The 21,121-nt window shown below is 48.2% G+C and overlaps 7 protein-coding genes across 7 annotated transcripts; 4 read left to right on the top strand and 3 right to left on the bottom strand.

Annotated features, from left to right (window-relative positions):
- Positions 1 to 109: 109 nt before the first annotated feature.
- N7484_006155 (ChAPs family protein) lies at positions 110 to 2,586 on the bottom strand (the record flags this gene model as incomplete). The annotated part of the gene is made up of 7 exons (XM_057116573.1): positions 110 to 277; positions 337 to 711; positions 772 to 1,724; positions 1,775 to 2,055; positions 2,110 to 2,234; positions 2,305 to 2,434; positions 2,564 to 2,586. The coding sequence occupies 7 exons, from the start codon at positions 2,584 to 2,586 to the stop codon at positions 110 to 112; spliced, it is 2,055 nt and encodes a 684-aa protein (XP_056972456.1).
- A 372-nt stretch (positions 2,587 to 2,958) lies between these two features.
- On the top strand, positions 2,959 to 9,187 carry hir3 (putative transcriptional corepressor of histone genes (Hir3); the record flags this gene model as incomplete). Its single annotated transcript, XM_057116572.1, has 4 exons — positions 2,959 to 7,253; positions 7,314 to 7,536; positions 7,591 to 7,746; positions 7,802 to 9,187. The coding sequence occupies 4 exons, from the start codon at positions 2,959 to 2,961 to the stop codon at positions 9,185 to 9,187; spliced, it is 6,060 nt and encodes a 2,019-aa protein (XP_056972455.1).
- A 511-nt stretch (positions 9,188 to 9,698) lies between these two features.
- Positions 9,699 to 12,248, bottom strand: N7484_006153 (uncharacterized protein; the record flags this gene model as incomplete). Its single annotated transcript, XM_057116571.1, has 3 exons — positions 9,699 to 10,741; positions 10,792 to 11,857; positions 11,901 to 12,248. 3 exons carry the CDS (start codon positions 12,246 to 12,248, stop codon positions 9,699 to 9,701), a joined length of 2,457 nt encoding a protein of 818 aa, XP_056972454.1.
- An 887-nt stretch (positions 12,249 to 13,135) lies between these two features.
- On the top strand, positions 13,136 to 14,311 carry N7484_006152 (putative RTA1 domain protein; the record flags this gene model as incomplete). Its single annotated transcript, XM_057116570.1, has 4 exons — positions 13,136 to 13,157; positions 13,207 to 13,306; positions 13,363 to 13,512; positions 13,570 to 14,311. 4 exons carry the CDS (start codon positions 13,136 to 13,138, stop codon positions 14,309 to 14,311), a joined length of 1,014 nt encoding a protein of 337 aa, XP_056972453.1.
- Positions 14,312 to 14,468: 157 nt separating this feature from the next.
- On the bottom strand, positions 14,469 to 16,216 carry N7484_006151 (uncharacterized protein; the record flags this gene model as incomplete). Its single annotated transcript, XM_057116569.1, has 5 exons — positions 14,469 to 15,375; positions 15,428 to 15,757; positions 15,805 to 15,878; positions 15,946 to 15,967; positions 16,020 to 16,216. The coding sequence occupies 5 exons, from the start codon at positions 16,214 to 16,216 to the stop codon at positions 14,469 to 14,471; spliced, it is 1,530 nt and encodes a 509-aa protein (XP_056972452.1).
- A 1,901-nt stretch (positions 16,217 to 18,117) lies between these two features.
- Positions 18,118 to 19,176, top strand: sec11 (signal peptidase complex catalytic subunit SEC11; the record flags this gene model as incomplete). The annotated part of the gene is made up of 8 exons (XM_057116568.1): positions 18,118 to 18,189; positions 18,245 to 18,411; positions 18,471 to 18,497; positions 18,564 to 18,635; positions 18,708 to 18,744; positions 18,810 to 18,842; positions 18,904 to 18,937; positions 19,043 to 19,176. The coding sequence occupies 8 exons, from the start codon at positions 18,118 to 18,120 to the stop codon at positions 19,174 to 19,176; spliced, it is 576 nt and encodes a 191-aa protein (XP_056972451.1).
- A 437-nt stretch (positions 19,177 to 19,613) lies between these two features.
- N7484_006149 (putative ubiquitin conjugating enzyme (UbcB)) lies at positions 19,614 to 20,330 on the top strand (the record flags this gene model as incomplete). The annotated part of the gene is made up of 3 exons (XM_057116567.1): positions 19,614 to 19,637; positions 19,719 to 19,835; positions 20,010 to 20,330. 3 exons carry the CDS (start codon positions 19,614 to 19,616, stop codon positions 20,328 to 20,330), a joined length of 462 nt encoding a protein of 153 aa, XP_056972450.1.
- Between the last annotated feature and the right edge of the window lie 791 nt (positions 20,331 to 21,121).

The raw sequence follows: 21,121 nt of genomic DNA, 5'->3' as shown, positions 1-21,121 counted from the left end.
ATTCTCCTCCAGGCGCTCTTTTATCTTAATACAAAGCAGATAAATTGGCATATGGCTACAGAAAGGCCTTGATCCCACTCATCAAACAAAGTAATTACCAGCGTCGTCTTCAAGTGTCGCTGCCACTGCTGCGGAATGTGGCACACAGCTGACAATACTGATGAGTGAGATCCAGGACTGGCTGAGGCAAGTTGGTAGCCTGAACAATACTGCGAACCTTGACAGCACCCTCATCCTCAATCAGCTTGCGCATCAGGAACAACAGTTCCGGAGAGAACTGAAAAATTTTAGTACTCCGAATCCCGTTTTTGAAAGGGAAGGGGGCAGGATACATACCTCAGAGTACCAGCGGTATTGCCATGCGATCAGACGAATGAGTGCACCCAAAATTCCGCGAGTGTCATTCCTCTTCTCATATAGTTTCAAGACACCACGCATAGCCTTGGGTGAAAAGCGAGTTGCCAGGCAGCTCTGATACGCCTCAATACCCTCATCAAAGTGATGAAGGCGCTCGGCCAGTTCGCCCAGAATTTCCCACTCCGCAGCGGACTTTTTGTACTCTATCGCTTGCTGGCGAAACTGGGCCATCTCTGTTCGCCAGATGGTGTAAATGCGGAGGTCTTCATACAAGACCATGAAAAGGTTGTCCAACCACCGCTCGCACAGACGCTTGTTGCGGAACTGTGTGTATGCGTTGTGCGAAGGGTCCGGCTGTACAAAACATAATCAGTAATCAGTCGAATGATAACATGCGTGCAAGGCTTAACCTACATCATCATTTCCAGACTTGACCACCTCCGAAGCGACTGTCTGTTCAGGTCGCTCGATAGTATCCTCGGCCTGGGTTTCGTCACCATTGCCGTTCGTGGTGGCCTCAATGGAAGACTCTGCCGGGCCAGGGCCTGAGACGGATGCTGAATCTTCTTCCTCGTCATCCTTGCCAACAGCTGCACCGTTAGTCTCCACTTCGAGTGAGTGCGCGGGTTTAGGCACATGTTGTCGCTCGACGCGGTATTCCTCTTCCATAACAAACACCTCACTTCGAGCTCTCAATAGCTGATCCCATCCAATCGCCGCAGCGATCTTCGTCAAAATGTTGTAAGCCTTCAAAAATGTTCCTTGGTAACCAGCAGCGTGCAGTTTTCGGAGAGATGGGTGGATGTAATCGTGAGGATCTCCTTGCTTGGGCTGACCTTCGTCAATCTCGTCAAGAATGCTCTCCGAAAGGATCGGAAGCATAATACGAGATGGCTGTGGCATGCGCGGAGTATCCTTATCTTGGTAGGTGAACATGGGGCAAGAGTTGAGGGTTAGCAGTGCCAGATCCCATTGTTCCAGACCAACGTAAACCTCCGCCAGTCGAGCCCAAGTGCTGAACTCGCTGGGGGCAGCAGTCACTGCCCGCTTAGCACACTCCAAGGCCATTTCACCCTCGCCCTTAGTCTGACAGAATGATGCCTGGCAATCAAGCAGCGCATAGTCCATCGGTACGTCTTGTAAAGCATCGTACATAAGGCGGACTGCTTGGACTTCCTCGTCGGCCATCAACTGTACTCGAGCCAGGAGGGACGAGACCTCTACGTCCCTTGTGCGTAGCTTCTCAAACAGATTGATACCAGATGTGTAGCGGCCCGTTGTGTGGATGTATTTGAGAATACCCGAAGTGAGGTGGTTGCTCACGGTGTTTGGGACTTGGGTTTCGGGATCGGAGCTGAGTTGCCGTCCTATCGCATTGTGAGCAAGCGAAACTATCAGTCTGAAGTATGATACATACCAAGGAAGAACAGCTTCTCAGCAGCATCCAGGAACTTGTGTTCCATCTCTGTATTAGTGATCGGGTTGAAGCGACGGACTCCGACAATCTTCTTGATTTGATCTCCGCTTCCATCGTCGGCGTACAGATAAGCTCTCAGCACGGCGCAGAGGAAAGTCTCTAGCCAGAGAGCCTCCGTAGCCACGCGCTTATCCCCACGCTCATCAATGCAGTAGGCCTCCAAGCTTCCAGGAATCTTGACTTCAACTCGCATGTCCAGGTGGGAGAATGCATTGTAACAGCTGGGTGGACGTTAGCAATGAGATTTGCAAATTGCGCAAATCGCTTATCCTTACCAGTAAATTCCTGATACTACTTTGTGTGTCTTATCGAGTGGGGAGAATGTAAGGGTATTAACATAGGCGGCAAGACTAGCGGACGAGGAAGCGTCGATTCCGGTTACATGGTGGTATACGCCAGTCTGTATGGGGCCAAAGCAATCAATTGTTAGTGAATTGAGCCACCAATTATAGGAGTATGTTTGGACCTACCTGACGGGTTGAATTGGCCTTGGGCTGCTTCACTAGGTATACCAGGTCCGGGGGACCCAATTCCCGCAAGCTCTGCAAAGACTCGGAGCGCGCATCGACAGCAACATATATTTCCTCCTCCTCATGAATCCTAGATTAGTCGCACCGTGTCAGTCACATTATCAGCCACTTGCGCAGTGTTCACCCCCTGCCGATCGGGAACAATGGCGATGCGCATGCAGTGCCGGGGAACACGTAAACCGGGGGATCAGGAACATACTCAGGGACAGCGGGCGCAACCATGGCGCCTGCACTCAATGCGCAGCAGAATCAGGAAATGGTGTATGGGGGAATCAACTCAGAAAAACTCAGGAATAGGGTGTTATCCGTTAAAAAACAAACCAAAAGTCACAAAGGATGAGTGAGGGGATGATCAGCTAAACAGTACGGAAGAGCTTCAGGCTATCAGGCAACAAAGGCGGAGAGCACCCATGCCTCATATGGGTAGCCACGCGCGGAACCCGTGTTTGGCGTCGTGGTTTCCCTTAGAGCAAATCATCTCTCTCTTGTCTAGTTTTGACTTTGAAGGGTTGAGACCAAAGGCTGGCGATGCCTTTTCAGCTGTTTAGTCTCTCATTTCTCTGTCCTTATTAGCCCTGCGCGGGAGCTCGAATCATGGCGAGCTGGGTCGCGTTGAACGTGGAGCCGGACGATGGCATTGAAGATGAGGTTGACGATACTAAGGAGCTTCAAATCGAAGAAGCCTTGAAGCTATACCAAAACGCCCTCAAACTTCATTCACAAGGCCCGGAATTTTACGCCCAAGCTGCTGAAGCCTACGACTCCTTACTAAAGTCGGATATCTTTAAATACCCGGAATCGATTTCGGATTTCAAGCGAGCAGCAGACTTGGATACGCAAGCTGCAGCTGTCATTGACGAAAGCCCTGATACTATCGCCGAGTTCAATGTCAACGATTCCACGTCAAGCCTCTTTCAGACCCTCTACCTGTCCTACAAAAACTACGGAAAATACGTCCTTGACTCGCTACATGAATACCTTCGAACCGCCCCACAAAACTCCGAAACGGTGGAAAATACAGCAATAAAAACAACGGAGGCATCGAGGAAAGCTTTGGGGTCATTTGCAGATGCTCTAGAGCGAGACGATACGGATCTCAACTTGTGGAGACAAAGCGCCAGGCTCAGCAGTGCTCTGGAGAGCTATCGCTTAAATCGGTTTTGCCTGGAGAGTGTACTTGCAGACGACGACAACCGCCTTGAGATACGGTCGGAACAGCTTGGACTGGAGGAAATATTTTCGGAAGAGCGTCTACGTGCCACTCTTACATCCCTCTTTGATGGGCTGTCGGCCTCCCAAGTTCCTATCAAGAAACCGAAGAAGGCTCTCATCAAATACCTCAAGCAGCATGAAGATCCTTATCCTTACCTGCCAAATCTGCCGACTGGTCTAGATCAATTGAGTTCATCCAAGGGTCCTCTCGCTTTGTCCACCTCTCGACGAGAGCTCACACCACCTAATGCAACTTGGGAGTCAGTGGGCAAAGCGATTCTTCAGGCCATAGATGATGAAGAGGAAGCCCCGGCAGGTGCTGCTCCTAGTTGGTCCTTTCAGATTACCCTGCCGCGTAGGGAATCTGAGAAAGCCGACTCTGCATTGGTAAAAATGGAGGACCCCGAAAACGACGCTGAAGATCGGAACGAGCAAACCACAGCAGCGAACGAAGATGTTGAAATGGTTGAAGGAAATGAACAATCCGCCGAGTCTGAACAACCCGCCGAACTTGAAAAACCCACCGAACCTGACCACCCCGCCGAGGACCCTCAAGAGCAGGCAGAACTCCCGGATGAACAGTTTTCAATAGACCAAAGTGCAGAAAAACAGCTTATAGAGTCTCTAGAAGGTCAATCTGTTCACCAGACTGAGATACAGGGCGAAGGCGATGCGAACCGAGAGGAATTCGAATCCAAATCACCAACTGGTGCACGAAAAAGATCATCAGCTTCGGCAGCAAACGAAGAACCATCAGAAGGAGGCAGAATGAAAAGTCGGCGTACGAGAGCTCGTGAATCCAATGCAGATGGATTGGTACCATTGGACGAGGTTCCATTCGACCAAGACAAGTTCTATGAAGACCGTCTTGAAATCTTTGTCAATGCTGATGAGTGGATGTTTAATACTGTTGGGTCTCTGTTCTCAAGAGCAGGCATTGCAGCTCTTGGAACGATTAAAGACCTCAAGGGAAAACTAGCCAATGCCAATGAAACAGACGACGTTCCGGAAGACGCAGAGACCAGGCTGTTCCAGGACTTGCGTGGCATAGTGAAGCAATGGAATGACGAAAAGTCCCGGCTGATGCAACAGAAAGACGATTCCCCTTCCTTGAAGAACATTTCTGGCTCTAGCAAGTCTGGACTGGCTGTCTTTCTCGAGCATTCCAGAAAAACATCTCGAAAGTCACTAATTCAAGAGGAGCTGCCTTCAGGAGAGGAGCTTTATGCCTTTTCAGACACCATCAATAGAAATTGTCTGCATCCACACGACACCTCTTTCGAATGGTTGAAGTGCCTTCTCATGCCGCGATTTGGCGATGATCTCTCGGAGTTTGCACCCATGAAGTCTGCATACACCTCTTTCTTATGGCCAGAAGGGTTAAAAGCCACCGTTGTGGACATTTTGCTTCGAGAAGACGAATTCATCTTCACCAGGCTGTCTGAAGCTGTCGCCAATGTTGAAAAACACATCCTTGGGTGTCATGCTGGATCCCCATTCGACTATGAACCAAAGCACTTTTCTGAACTGGAGATGATCCAGTCTATTTATGAGCTTCACTTGGACATATTTGCCTCTGTTGAAAATCTCAGTTCGGAGCCTAGCCAACAACAAAAGTTGTCCCAGCGTGATCGATTAGCTAGGTGGGCCATGTTAGCCCGAACGTCCCTGGAGTACTCTGTTAACTACTGCCCGTCCGAAGAGTGTCGCCAGAACATTGCATTTCGTCATTTGTGGACGTCGACTTTCCACATTAACCTCGCCGGCGAGGCTGATCGTGAGCATGTGTTGTTATGTTTGCAAGACCTCAAGCAAATTCTCCATTCCATAGGCGACCCTATCGTCAGTCTTGTGAACAATTCAATCATGGTGGAGCTCTCAATTGCCACCATAGATCAGGAGGCTCTCAAACTCAAGTGCATGGATTTTTTCGCCAAGGTGTTCAACGCAGATGGAGAGGATCCCGTATCACTTATTGAGGCCATCGAGCCAATTCTTGAGCCCTCGGCAGTGGAGTACTTGGAAGATTCTGGAAATGGCATGTCTGGGGCTCCATCACATTTGAGTGAAATGGCATCATTCCTTGACCGAGGAGATGCTACATTACGATTGTTTCTTTGGCGAAGGCTCCAGGAGACATACCAGGCTATTGACTACATTCCAAAGGTGATCTCGTGCCATCTGCGTAGTATTGAGACTGTAATGACCGAGATTGAGGATATCAAGCACTTGCAAGAATCAAGTGGACACCGCCAAGTCACTTTACTACGCTGGCTCAAATCACTCGACGGAATTATGAGCAAGACCATCCCGCTTGTATTGCAGCAGGCTGACAAGGCCTTTGAATGTTTGGATATGGAACATCTGCAATCTTCTATGTCCGCTGTTGCTCGATTGGCTCGACTTCTTCACAGTCTCATTTTGTACGAAGACTCGATTCGCGTGGGTCAGATTTCTGGGCGTGATCTTCGCGGAGGTCTGGCAAAATCCCTAGAGAGCTTCAAGGAAAGGATGAGGGAAACCTACGTGCGCTGCTGGATCTTGCAGTACACCATTTTCTTGGAAGCAATCTCCCAGAATAAAGATGCTTTCCCCGAACCATTGGAAGATCGCATCCACATCCTCCGCTCTGTGCATAATGCCCTAGGGGTTCGGTCGATGTGTAGATACTCCCAGAAACGATTCCTGAAGCTCATCAAGTCTGAGCTGTTGGATCTTGAAACCAAGGGGGATTACGAATTCGACATCTGCCAAGTGCTTTATGATCTCCATGGCATCAAGTTCTCGCCCTTTGACGGGACTGCTGATCACGGATGCTCTCCTGAGAAATTAGATCGTCATACTGCAACCATGATGATCGATTTCGTGATGAGACAAGCACAGAAAATGAACATGAAAGACCTGTCAAAGTCTGAACTGAAGACTACGATTGAGAAAATGCAGCAAGCAATTGGCCCTGCAAGACTTCCCGCCCAGTCACCGCAAATGACATTCAACAGACGTCTCTTCAACATATACATCAAGGCCCCAATCAACCCGTCGCATCTTCGTCGGGCAGTTCAGGGTGTGACAGAACTTTCCATGCTTCCGGTGCCTGGCGAAAATGCCAAAATCGCCGCCAAAGGCTGGTACTTCCTCCTCGGCCATGCCACCCTCACAAAGTTCCGCGCCCATAAACGTTTGAGTCCTGGATCAACTTCGGAGCTGGATGATGCCATCAACTTTTTCCGGCAAGATCTAGACCATGGAACAGGCAGATGGGAAACCTGGTATCGACTGGCACAAGCATACGATGCAAAATTAGAGGAAGATATTACCTGGGCCGCGGACAAGATTAACAACAATCGCAGTGAATTGGCGACAACGCAAAGATATGCTATTCATTGCTATGCCATGGCCGTGTCTACGGCTATTCAAACCGCTGAGCCCACAACCGATACTCGAGGCTTACTGTCGGATCTATACACCGACTTTGGAATCCGTCTCTATTCTTCCTCACGTGAACCTCTATCAATGGGTGCTTTTAGCTTAACGGACTTCTCTCGGCATTTCAGCAGTGAAGAAAGCCAGAAAATGTACAAGGCACAGCCTTTCAAGGAAATATCCAGGTATTCAGTGTGGAATTTTGCCAGCAATCTCCTCAGAAGAGCAACCATTGACAAACCGAAGCGTTGGATGTTAGTGATATTGTCAATCATTTGATATGTTGCAAATGGCAATTACTAACTATCGACTAGGACTCATTACTTCCTTGGCAAATGTCTCTGGAAGATGTTTAATTGCGATGACTCATTGCGGACGACTTCAAAACGCGTTGAAGTGGAAGATGTGCTGGACGCCTTTCGTGATGCTATTGCAGCTCTTCCGCAGCGCAGGGATTCGCGAGCTGATCCGATATTCGAACCCCACTTCAAGCTTTTGTCGGTCGTTCACAGACTTGTTCTTCAAGAAAAATTGACTGTGAGCACACAAGCCTATATTTGTTATTCATAACCTGAGCTCATATTGTTCTAGCTTACCGAGGGAATCAAAGCTCTGAGTGCAACTCCTTGGGCCCGCAAGGTCGAGTCACCTGAGAATATGGAAGGATGGAAGCCATACATCCTTGAGGTAATCAAAAAATTCAAGAGCGCTGACAAATCCAACTGGCATCATCGAATGAGCAGCAAGGTACAGCATTACGTGAAATACCCAACTCCTCACGCATCATCGCTAACTTTAGAAGGCTGCACACATCATCTATGATGACGACAAGAACGCCACGACTGCTATCGCCGCCAAGCATGAGATGTCGCAGATCTTCACAAAAACACTGACCATTCAAGTATGGCGGCCAGAATTTGAACGACCTGGTAGACACTTTGTCTACACCACGCGCTACGTTTATTTCTTCGTCAGCTTGCTTGATCAATTAGATGATCGTGCCAGCTTAGACCAATTGCTACGCCGAGTCAGAAAGAAACAGGGTGATTTCATCAATCACACAAAGCTGTGGGAAGATATCTGTCTCACTTACGCAAAGATGATTCGGAGAGCTGCTCAAATAAACGAGGGCCACGAAGAGAGCATTTTCAAACCCATCGGATGGGAGGAATTCTCTACCAAGACGGCACGCCTAGAGGGCTTGGCCGAACTTTCACCTGAAAGTCAGCCTCTTCTAGAGCTTATTCGAGACGCATTGGAGTTGAAGAAACTCAATAACAATTTTATGAAGGTGACCATGTTTGAGGATCTTATTGCAGATCTATACTCTCGCGTGTATGAGCTCAACATACCTCTCCTTATTGAGCAGGTCAATGAGGAAAACAAAGAAAAGATGAAAGTTGATCATCTCCTCATGGCAGGCGAGGGCGCTGCCGATGCTAGCATTCCCCCAGCTTCTCTCCCAGCTTCGGACACTCCAGCTCCTCGTGGTCGTACTAAGGGTATTGCCCGTCGAGATATCCAGAAGCGGGCGGATACAATTGTGACATTGAAGCTGGCTCCTCGTACGGCAGCCAGCAAGGCGGTCACTGCGGACAATGAACAATCAACTCCGGTCAGACGTGGCTCTAATTCGGCAACGACATCTGGACCAGCCGCTACTCCACAAGGCACAGGCAAGCACACGGCTCTCGCGGGAGAAGGCAAGACCGAACACCCTGGCGATGAGACTGAAATGAGCGATATGGACGAATCAAAGCTTGAAAGCACTTCTTCACTGCGGAAGGCTATGCTTTTTCCTAATCTACCAAAAGGCGAATCGGGTGATGCCGAGACTGAATATGATGCTGGCAGTGGTGAAGAAGGTGCTGAAGAAGGGGATGACGAAGAAGACGACGGTGCCAATGACAACGACAATGACGGCGAAGTTGATGGCGATGCCGGAGCCACTGAGACTGGCGGAGAGGAAAATCAAGATATTGACGACGTTGGCGATGACGAGATACAGGAGGATGGCGAAGACACAAATATTGAAGAGAGCAAACTCTATGATGAAGAAGATCAGAACGATGACGGGGATAATGGGGACGACGAGACTGTCAACGCTACTGATGGCAAAGAGTCTGGTGCCCCAACCCCCATTGAGGATACCGAACAGCCCGAAGCCATGGATACCACACCCGCTTAAGGTGGTTTTCTTGCATACTATGGGATATATTTCTCTTTTCGGATATGGAGTTGATTTTATTTTTCTCAAGACACGGGCTGGCGTCGAGGAAGCCCAAGGATTGGGTTATGGATTGATACCAAGCAGGTGGTGCTCTTACGCGTGTATAATATCTTGAATGCGGACAGTGCAATCACAAAACTCCATGCATTGTAGACGCTCAGCAAGATCCCGACTTATTACGGCTATCGTACGGTTTGCGACTTGTACAACATGTTGAAGTTCACGATGAATCTGAAGTACAAGATGGACATTTGCGAAAGCTCAAATCTAGAATTGAAAATAAAGGTATATTCAAGTACAGTAAAACATGGGATCAAGAAAATAAGAATCTCATATGAAGCCTCGACACAACAAATCAACATCCAGAACGCCTAAGCCGTGGTATCCTCGCCCAAGGGTGTATCAACCGATCCAGTTCCGTGAAAAATACAAAAATTCATTGCGGTCGTGATAAATCGAGCCCAATAGCCTAGATATCAAATTCTGAGCCCAGGTCAAGCTTCCGCGTCCCTAGCTTCCTCTGCTTCTTGCCTGGTGAAGAGCTTGGAGTGGCGGGAGAGAACATGGTGTCAGTAAGATTAAGCTGATTCATGCGTTTTAAAGCATTTTCAATATCACTTTCTCGGCTTAGCATATTGGAAGCATGGCTAGGAGTTGCGTTCTTCGTCCGGGGCTTTCGGGTGGGAGAATGAGAATGCATTTCACGCTCAAGAGTAGCGATACGACGACGAAGCTGCTCATTTTCGTCTTCCAATTCCTCAACTCTGGCATTTGATGATGGCTCAGGGTCTTCGAAAATGTTGAATCCACGTGAAACCAGCTCAATCTTTCGATCAACATGATCATCATTTCGGCCAGTTTGTTCGTCCCAGGCGCTTTGCCAACGTCTTCGCTCTGCCTCCATAGTTTCATCCATCTCAGCCCAGCATTCCTCACGAATCTCTTGTTCAATATCGATGCATCTTTCTTCGGCAGCCCGCAGTCTGATTTCCGTTTCGGAGCGAGCAATTTCCTCCTCGGCCAAACGCACGGCAAGACCATGGCAATCTTTTGTCAGCCGTTGTATTTCCGCCAGAGCCCTTTCCAGTTCTTGTGAGGGTACATCATTGGGTGATGTGCGTCCACTGATAGAACGCTCGCGGAGAGAAGCAACAGAGACAATTGATTCTGTTACCGAAGGGACCCGGGGCACGGTGACTTCACGAGCCAGTGCAGAATAACGCAGGATTTGGGAAGTTGCGTTGAAGTCGCCTAGTGGGTCGGCAGTGACAACCATGATCGCCTTTTGTGGGTGGTGGCCACGAGACATCTGGGTAGTGGTTGGGAAAGAATTGGAAAATAAGAGTTCAGTGAGCTTGCACTGGCGATAAGGAACAAGGGCAGTCTTAACGCCGTCTTGCAAATTACTCTGCATTTGTAGACATTGGCCAAGGTACATCAAACTTTCGTTGATTTTGCCAGCTTCCGCAAGGGTAGCACCAGCTGTCTTCGCGGTTCTTGCACGTTCGGACCCTGAATTCATTAGAATATACATCCTGGGCACTACCGAGAGCATGACTTACCAGCCAAGTCCACAACTGTCAAAGTATTTCCTACCCAGGTAGCCTCCCCATATCGTTTGTTGTGAGTTAATTTCTTCACCTCGAGACAGAAGAAGCCATGACTTCGAGAGCTAACACTATTGGCTCCAGTGCCTGTCACTTTGCGTTCGGTCAAACCAACATCCAAAATTGCCAGGGCTTCTTCGTAGCTGCTGCAGGCAATTTTACGGAGACCCGCAACGATCTTTCGATCGGGCGATCCTTCGGTAGATTTGAATAGTAGTGGGCGACGGCGGTCCTTCTGGATATTCCCACGAGACATTGTGTTTCCCTGTCCTGGGTTGATAGCAGGCGACAAAAGATCGAAAATCCGGTCGTTGTAAACTTCGTACATCGAAACCAGTACCACGTAGTCGGCATTCGAATTCAAGTCAACGGCCAAATGACTGACATCGGGGAGCCTGGGGAGTGCGATAGGTCGTTCACGAGGTTGGCGGCGGGGGAAAACAAGTGCAGGTGTCGGCTCCTGGAAAACAATAAGGCGAGATTTAGCTAAACGGGCTTCATGCAAGTTGTAACGGGTGTAAGGAAGGGGACTAAAAGGTCCTTGATCCATCCATCCAGTATTCTCAATCGCTGACGGCTTTAGGATAGGCCAATTCGTGCGATAATGAGTGGACATTGGAGTTGATTCCACCTTTCGGGGGCTTCCAGGGTTGGTACATGGCATTGGGAGGCCAGATCTGGGGGTAAGTGGACGCTTGATCGGCGATCCTTGGGGACTCAGGGTATCATATTTCCGTACCGTCTGTGGGGTTTGTGCACGAGAAGGGCTCATGGGAGTCTGTTGCCTCGAGTTGCGGCCTCCGGTGGGTTCGCCGTATACGGCTTCCAGGAACGCCTGTGCAGAAAATATTTGTGCTTCCGAAGTATCTGAGCCGGCAAGTGATGCAAGCATCATGGGAGTGATGCTACCGTCGTCGGTCTTGAGGGTTGGTTGTAACGATCGGTAAATAACATCCAAAGCCATTTGAGTGATTCCTCGTTGCGATTTGGATCCTAAAATAGTATGGCTCTGGAGTTCCAGCTGTTAGCGTCCAGTCGGCCATGTCATAAGCTCAAATTCGGACCTTTCCACTTCCTGTCACTCCCAAGGTTGCCACCAATCCATCGCGACCTTCTTTCAGCACGCCTCTCACTAATGACTCCATCCCAGTATCATGAAATATATCCAGCTGGGTGGCGCTCTCCTCAAAAACCTTCGTGAACCCAAATTTTTCAATTGCGCGCTTTCGTGTATCGTTTGGAGGTTGTAATGTGATGTGCGTTGGAACTGGCGCAACAATTTCGCCGTCATTTTGTGCCTCGGGAGGCTCAACAGCAAGGAAGCGATCAGATTCATCTTGTCTTTCGGTCATTGGAGGGCGTAAACGAAGGTAGACCTGGAACAACGACATTTGGGGCTGTTTTGACGGCATTTGGGCGTATTTCCTGGACGTGAAGCTCCAGAGCGTTGAGTTGTGGAGGTCCGAAGGCCAAAAAGAGTCGAGAACAAGTTCGTTGTCCACAGATCCGCATCGCGCTTGCCCAATGTGGATGTACCATGCGTTGTCACGGCAACTATACAAGTCACGTGCTCTCGACAACATAGTCATACATTTCCTACCAGGCAATGGGCGCATGCATCAAATCTATCAGTAACTTTTACGATATCTGAGCTTACTACATGTGGATCAAATCGACCATGGAAACAAATTTTGGAAGTATCTTCTCGGTGCCTAGCCCCATCTCATCGTGCGCGCTAAGCTCCGAAAAGTGAGGCTCCGCCTCAAGTCCCCACTTCCCGAGTACGAGGGTTACCTGTTTCGGCAAGCTCGTACTCAAATATGCACGTTTTGGCAGGACACCACTTTGTCCTGGGGAACTCGGTCATAAGCACTTTCCTGGCATCAACAGATCAACGCTCAGACCCAAAATGATCTCGTACCGGGCAAACAAACCCTGCGCCTTGTCATGCGCTTGCACGTCTGAAACTCGTGTTCGGAGGTTAGACATGCGGTCAATGATTCGTCCCATGGCTCGATAAGGTTTCGTGGGTCGTGACCCAATCGGGCAGCTCGTTTTCGCTTCTCTCAATGCAGAGTGATGTTTTTACAGCGATGGTATATTATATATTTACCGTGGCCTTGGTTTTTGAAGACTCCGGACCCCCGGCCTACATGTTTTCGGCACTACAGTAGAGGTTTGCAAAGCACTGTTCCTACCTATTGCGCAGCATTATCCACTCATTCGTCGATACGACAAAGACTTTAAAACATCATACTACTCATTGCTGTGACCTTGACAGAAAATCCCACTCCTCGTCATGCTCGAACAACGATCATATCGTAAGCCCCTCATCCATTCTATCCATTATGATATGACTAACCCATACAGAGGATGGGAGCCTTTGGTTCTATGCACCGAATAAAGGTGCCCCCATTGCATTTGCCATTCTTTTTGCGCTTTCTGGGGCCATCCATTTCTACCAAACCATGTGTGATTCACTTGCCCCAGCAGTATTGTGCCCAGCTAATCAATGTTCTTGTGAAGGAGATACAAGTCCTGGAAAGTGACAGGTCTCTTACCGTGGTCAGCACTCCTTTTCACTGGCGGATTTATCACTCGAGCAGTCGCGTCATTTGGAAAATGGGGCAATCTTGATCTCTATATCGCGAGTAGTGTCTTACTTCTCGCTGGACCGTACGCCTTCCTCATAACCTTCGCATGAAAGGCATCCCCACTAACCTGGTGCTCTAGACCTGTATATGAAGGTGCAAATTATTTCATTCTGGGTCGAATTCTCTATTATATTCCACACCACTCACCCATGCATCCCGGGCGTGTGTTTTCAACTTTCATCGCGCTTGGCATTGTGATCGAAGCCATCACCGCCAACGGTGCAGTGCAACTTGCGAAAGCCAACTCTACACCTAGCCAGCAGGATGTTGGAAAGGCATTACTCAAGGCAGCTCTGATCTTGCAACTGGCCTTGATGGCAGCATTTCTCACCCTAGCTTCTCGATTCCATTTCAACTGCAAACGAGCCGGGATACTGAATCACAAGGTTAAACGTTGCCTGATTGTTTTGTACATCAGTTGCACGCTTATTACGATTCGAACAATCTATCGCACAGTCGAGTACTTTAGCGCAGCAAGTTTGAACAACTACACCGACATTCAGCATATCAGCCCTGTCCTGAAGCAAGAGTGGTTCTTCTGGTTCTTTGAGACTGTATTCATGTACAGCAATACCACTCTGCTCAACGTATTTCACCCGATGCAAAAGCTCCCACGTTCCAATAACATCTATCTAGCCGAGGACGGAGTTACGGAGATTGAAGGCCCAGGTTATGACGATCCTCGTCATTTCATCCAGACTTTCATCGATCCATTCGATGTTTACGGGCTTATCAAGAGACGCGGAAAGCAGCATAAATATTGGCAGACGGAGGTAGGACAGCAAAAGGCTGGCCAAAGTGATGTTACCCAGCCAGCTTAGAATCTTATGAAAATATTCGTGAAACGTTGCTTGTATACGTTATATACACCTGCTGCCGATGTACCTTTGCCTCTTTGCTCCAAGTTTGCGGGCTCCTGCGCTTTTATCATCAATTAGCTCATACATTCTTCCTTTCGCACTCACTATATACGCTGGTTTAAATATCATCTTCATCTTTCCCCATCTCGTCTTGAATCTCCCAACTGTACTTTGCAAAGTGACTCCGCCGCCGTATCTCCTCACCATAGCACAAAAACAAAGGTGGAACTATGCAAAAGATCGTTGCTACGGTCGCCAATATGGACATAGCGATATTGGCTCCCAGTTTGCTGAACATCTGTTTTGTGAACAGCGGGAAGGTTGCAGATAGCAATCCTCTCATAAACGCGACTGCAGCGGTAGCACTTGCCGAGTAACTCAGATAGCTATCCGATATGTACGCGTACAAGACGGTATCTAACTCTGTCAGGGCATACCCGACCAGGACTAAAGAAAGGGTTGGGACAATCCAGGGTACATTTGGCCCCTCAACTTTGGGCGGGATCGTCCACCCAAACCACCATAAACCGATTGCCAAAAATGGTACACCAATTGCTAATCCCGCGAGTTTGTGCTCAGGCTTTATAGGCAGGTTTCGGCTTCGTCGGCTGTTGTAGATGTAGCAATCCAGAATCCTGGTGAGGGTGCTGACACATGTACCAAGGCCAATAGCCATGAAGATCAACGAGGCTTGAGAAGCAGTAAATCCCATGGACTCATATATTGGCTGTAGAGCTTCGGTGAAAATGTAGATAAGAGACATAGCGACTGAGATCATCATGGAAATAGCAAAAATGATGGGCTCTCGGAAAAACAGCTGAACAGGCCTGAAGAGAGCTTCTGTGACGAAAGTCCTCATATCGGGAGAATGGTCGTGATTAAGCGGTGGTGGTATATTTGGAATAACCTGGCGCAAGCGGTTTATCTCGCAGGACAAAACGCAGGATGATCGTGATTCTCTGATGAAGCATAAAAGACCCGTAATACCGGCAAGGATAATGGCGTAGACATAAAACACCCATCGCCTAATGCTTTTGTTAGGACAGGCGATAAGATTTCGAGCTCTCAATGACTTACCAGTCAAGGGCTTCAATAATGAATGCACTCATAATCGGACCTATGATTAAGCCAATATTTGAGGCGATGGTCCAGAAAAAAACGACCCAGATGCGGGCTCTTGTGTCGAAGAGATCCTCAATGGTCCCACCAACAACGGTGGCAGGTACAGCTGAAAATATCCCAGCAAGAATGCGCATAATAATTGCACCCGGTAGAGAATGCAAAAAGCCAATGGTGACAGAACATATGCAGCTAATGCCACTACTTATTATGTAAATTCTTTTGCGACCAAAAGACTCGGACCATGGAGGAAGAACAACATTGCCTAAAGACTGGCCAAGAAGAAAACTGGAGCTTGTTAGAGGGCTGCCAACTTTCAGTGGCAGTAAACATACAGTGTAACGAAACAGAATATTGCAACGGTTGAATCCAGGTGGTATTCATCCTTTGCCTTTGCTGCAGCGCCCGCCTATATACCGTTTCAGGATCCTTGGGTTTCGAAGGGAAGAGAAGGGTTGGCTATGCCTGGAACTTACGCCTGCAGTGCTGCTGGCAGTTCTATGTAAAGACATATTAGATAGTTTCGTTGTTATCAAGACAAGGTACGCACACAAAAAGATCCAATATGCAGACAAGCCCAGTGTCATAGATTTTCCGAGTCGTAGACCAATTTCGTGGGTATTGAGGGTTGTTTCGCATCCATCGTACAAAGCTTCCATCTAATGTAAGCTCAAGGCGTTCTTCTCGTAGTTGCTTGCGGAGCGAGAACTTAGGCTCGTCCGTGATGTCAACCAAAGTCGACGTCATGTTGAACCCTAATAGAAAATCCTCTCATCTGGTGAGGAGGGGGGTGACTATATGGAAGCAAAGATTGGAAATATGTCATTTCACGGGGACTTTGACATGTGCATCGAGGTTGATTGCTTGGTACGTAGCACACAGGGGGAAGCAGCATCTTTCATTCCGAGGAATGGACGTTCCCCTTGAGATCTGCAGTGTTCTAGGGCCCACTGTTGGATCTGTAATTTTCCGGGACTGTGGGGATCCCATTGATGCAGAGATCATGCATCATTGCTAGGAATGGAAGACCATGATTCCAAATAACAGGGGAAAGTCCCTTAATCCCTCATGGCATTCAAAAAGCGCCGCATCTTTTGAAAATTCATTTTGCGAGGAACTCGTCCTAAGGTCATCAAGCGCGTACAGGTGACACCCGTCTTCAAGGGATGGAGGGTGGTTCAAGGTTAAGGCTATCCACATTCTTGCGAAACGAAGGGGACTTTCCCAGTCGATCAGGAGCATGATGAATATTCTGCACTTCCAAGGTCAGCGATAAGAATTCTGGTCCGTAAGATGTGATGTCACACTCGACTAGTATATACCATCTTCAAGAATCCAGGACAAGCTTCTTCACCCACATGCCGCTACAGTAGTTGTGACGCGAGGCACATCCACTGTCGCGCACGGCTTTCTAAAAGCTGTAAAGTAATTGAAAGCTACTGAAAATCAAAGAATGAACAAGGGATTTGATCCTACCAATGGTATTACATCTGTTGTACAAATTTCTCAGCTCCGGGTAGCTGAAGTCGATTTTGTTCGTTAGGGTATTCGCAATTCGCATCGTCACGATAGTCCCTTCCCTCTTCAAGTCTGAGTTGCTATAAAACAAGTATCACATCCGGTACGTCAAAATACCATGCTTGGCCATTGCTGATTATTTCCCACCAGGTCAAGCTTTCTAGGACGTAATGTAGCCATGGAATCAGTCAATCGTCGTGCTAGTCGCTTTGCATACTAATTTCGCGTTAACTTCATGGGTACCTGTGAATAGATTTGTCGATACTCAAATCCATGGGGTTGGGCCCACTTACGACTACAAACATCCACCCTGCACATCATGCACATCGCCGCTTGCAGATTTTCAAATTGGCATCAACTTCTAAAACTTCTTCATGCGGTACTGAGTAAATTCAGTCCAGGATGGGATCAACGCTGCGCTGGCTCGGTGGATCATTAGGCTCGTTCATCAAACACATAAATGCTAATTGGTGACTCAAAACTCATGGAACTACAGTATGTCGAAGTCTACGACATTACTATTAGAAATTGGTATAACCAATCTACGGGCAGCGTAACGTACTGGACTCAGTTCTGCGCCTCTGCTCAACACGATCCATCCATGTCATCGTACCATCACCAGAACCTCCGGAGCTATCGGCTGAAAACCCTCCTGGGCTGCCCGGTGGAGAAATGCAGCAACGCGCGGAGCCCGTGGAGCTGAGTAGTGAAAGGACGTCAGCGTGTCTGAGTTATATTAATTGAGTATCAAGAAATATCGACGTATGGTCTTCCAGGAATTTCAAATTTGACTTCATTTCTAGGTCTCTTCTCATGCTCCAAGTGTGTTGTTATCCAGGAAGCTTAGAACATTGTAACAGCTTGACGGGCTTGGCGGTGTTTCAGGCGACAAGGCAGCTGTTGTGATGCGGGAGGAGGCCACCTCTCCGCATTCGCGGTGATCAGCTCCGCATAACAAACCACTCAGCACGACTGGGCGCCACAGGTAGGCTTCTGTCTTTTTTTCGAGTCCTTTTAATACGCACTATTGACCGAAGCTTCTTTGGTGGATTTGAACAGTCGCCGATATCCTTTTGTCAACCGTCTCCGAACTCCCTTTCCTAGCTAGCCTTACGCGCCAATCGCCCACTATGCTATCATCGCTCACCTCCGGCGCCACCAACGTTCGCCAGACGATGGCGCAGGTGCTAAACTTTGCCCTTGTATGATATCTCCGTTGTTCTCTGGCCTGGATGGTGGATTAACAAGGGTCTGCAGGTCTTATCCACAGCCTTCATGCTATGGAAGGGACTATCGGTATTCAGTGCCTCATCTAGCCCAATTGTTGTGGTTTTGAGTGGCAGCATGGAGCCCGCTTTCCAGCGTGGCGACCTGCTGTTTTTGTGGAATAGAAGTCCTCGAACGGAGGTTGGAGAGGTCGTTGTGTTCGTACTTCCCTGCCTCAACGGATGAGAATCAGCCTTACTGACTGGGAATTGCCTAGGTATAACGTGAGAGGAAAGGACATCCCGTACGAATTCCCACAACCTACTTTATCTTATCTTTTGGTCCGGGTTTCCGCTAACGATAGGTATAGCATCGTCCACCGTGTCTCTCGAACCTTTCCGGAATTGGAGCCCAAGGGGAACAAAGTGAAGGAAATCACAGTGTAGGTTGACTGTCGTGAAGAACTTGAAGAAGACTTTGTCTGTTTTGAGTTGGATACTGATTGATTGACAAGTGACTCGACACCGGGCTCTCATATGCTTTTGACCAAGGTACGTTGCATTGTCGAATTATGTTATATTTCATGACGGCTACTGACTTTGCTTTCCTTACTCAGGGCGATAACAACTTGGCCGATGACACTGAACTGGTTAGTCCCTTTCCACCCTTCCTCAACTTATCACCAAAAGCTAAAATCAAGGCTACATTAGTATGCAAAGGGCCAGGATCACCTGAACCGCGACGGTATGCTATCATCTCCTATTGATAAAACATGTCATGCTTTTCAAGTCGTGACGAGGGGCTCTTCGTTCGACTGATTCCATGAGTCAAAGCTAATATATTCTTCAGAGGACATCGTTGGAAGTGTGAGGGGCTATATCCCGATGGTTGGATATGTCACAATTATGTTATCGGAACACCCCTGGATGAAGACCGTTCTATTGGGTTGTATGGGATTGATGGTCATGCTGCAGCGGGAATAATCGTTATTGAGTCGACCATCAGGTACATTAGCATAACTGGCCAAATAAAGGAAATTGCCAGGTTATCCTCAAAAAAATTATCGTAGATATCAGCAGATCATATTTTGCTATAAATAGAATGCGCAAATTTCAAATGCGCTGGCGGCATAATCCATCGAGTTCTGGTAGTTGACCTTGCGGGCCGAATATACTGACGTCTTTGGGTACCCCACCAAGTCCGAACTTCTCGAGCTCCGAGCTTTACTGCGCGGAAAGATCACGCTTAGCCCCAGTGACTCACCACTCGGAATTCCTGATATTGTCTCTACCATTCCCTTGCCTATTGCCTCCTTGAAACCAGGTCCTAATACCCTGACGTCTCCAAAAAGCGCCTCATTGCTTCTTAAAACACCCCGCAGCCATCACGCGCCCCGCCACGATATCATCATCTCGACGATATGAGCCAGAAGCGCATTGCCAAGGTAAATTTGCCTGGAACTACACATCTGTCTTTTTTCTTTTTCTTATTGTGTCATGTCCATTAACGTTTATTTTCCACACAGGAACTGGCTGAGCTCACAGAGTCACCCCCAGAAGGCATCAGTGTCGAATTGGCTGACGAAGCCGACCTATATGAGTGGAAGGTGTACATGGACGGCCCTGAAGGGTCACCATACCAAGTAAGGAAACGCTCTCTCATGCGCAGTCACGTCTTGTTCTACCTTCCCTAAGCGTGTCCCTGCCTACCTGGTGGTACAGGAAGGGGCTCCCCAAGGCAGGAAAACGGCTCCAATAAGACGCATACTCTCGTTTCGATTTTTCGAATTACCTTGCTAATGCTTTTGTCTCCGTAGAAAGGACGATTCCTAGTCAAACTCTCTCTACCAACCGGATATCCTTTCAAGCCCCCCACCGTCTCTTTCGCAACAAGAATTTACCACCCCAACATTACAAACGATGAAAAAGGAAGCATGTGCTTGGGTATGCTAAGACCCGATGAGTGGAAACCTAGCTCAAAGATCTCAGCCGTCTTGCAATTTGCTCGTCAACTGCTATCGGAGCCCATGCCTGATGATGCTATCGAGGGGAGAATCGCTGATCAATACAACAACGACAATAACCGGTACCGGGAGATTGCGCGGGAGTGGACTCGCAAACATGCCATGGCGGAATAACGAAGCAGGATATCCCGAGCCACGCATAATGACTTCAACGCTATCGCATTCTACATGCCTTCCAATAAACAACTGTTACTTGTGTGACCTGTCAAATTCTTGATGCGATGGCGTTCATCTCTGCATTATTGCCTTGGAAATGTGCTCACTCGGTCCAAATACATCCAACGGTGCATCTTGATGGATAGAATAATGCATTACTTCTATTATATTGCCTGGTGGCACTTCCATATTGAATATGGGTAGCCACGCACAAGCCCAGAACTGGAAACAAATAAAAGCAATGCTTGGTACAGCATATATGATCATTGAACTGGATTTCAAACGGCCTGACATATAAGACCATGCCTCGGTAATTACATTTGGAACCGAAGGGAAGTCAACCAAGCTTTCATAAAGCTGAATACGTAATACACCCGGTACCATGATGCTTTCCCCCCCTCCCCCCCCAGCGGAATTAAAGTCGCCATGAACTTCCCCGCAAAAAGCCCCACCCCCACAGATATCTACTTGGACCCTACGCACCTATGGCATGAACCCTTTGGTTGCAGAATAGGTTTATAAAATACTTTTTGTACCTGGAGCTTCAACAATCCTATGTAATCGCGATCAGGCTAGCCAAAGGTAATATGGCAATCATCTCAGACGTCGTGTCCTTCCTGCTTCAACACGCGGCAAGCATTGTTTTACTTCTTGTCATAGTCCATTTCACGCGCAACTGGTCTAAATCGGGCGTCTCATCCGTGCCTGGACCTTTTCTCGCAAGTCTATCCAACTTCTGGAGATTCATT

The sequence above is a fragment of the Penicillium longicatenatum genome (assembly GCF_028827895.1).
Source record: "Penicillium longicatenatum strain IBT 33135 chromosome Unknown contig_3_segment0_segment0, whole genome shotgun sequence".
Classification (NCBI taxonomy): domain Eukaryota; kingdom Fungi; phylum Ascomycota; class Eurotiomycetes; order Eurotiales; family Aspergillaceae; genus Penicillium; species Penicillium longicatenatum.
The sequence above is the reverse complement of the archived record's forward strand: the minus strand, read 5'-3'. Positions and strand labels throughout refer to the sequence as shown.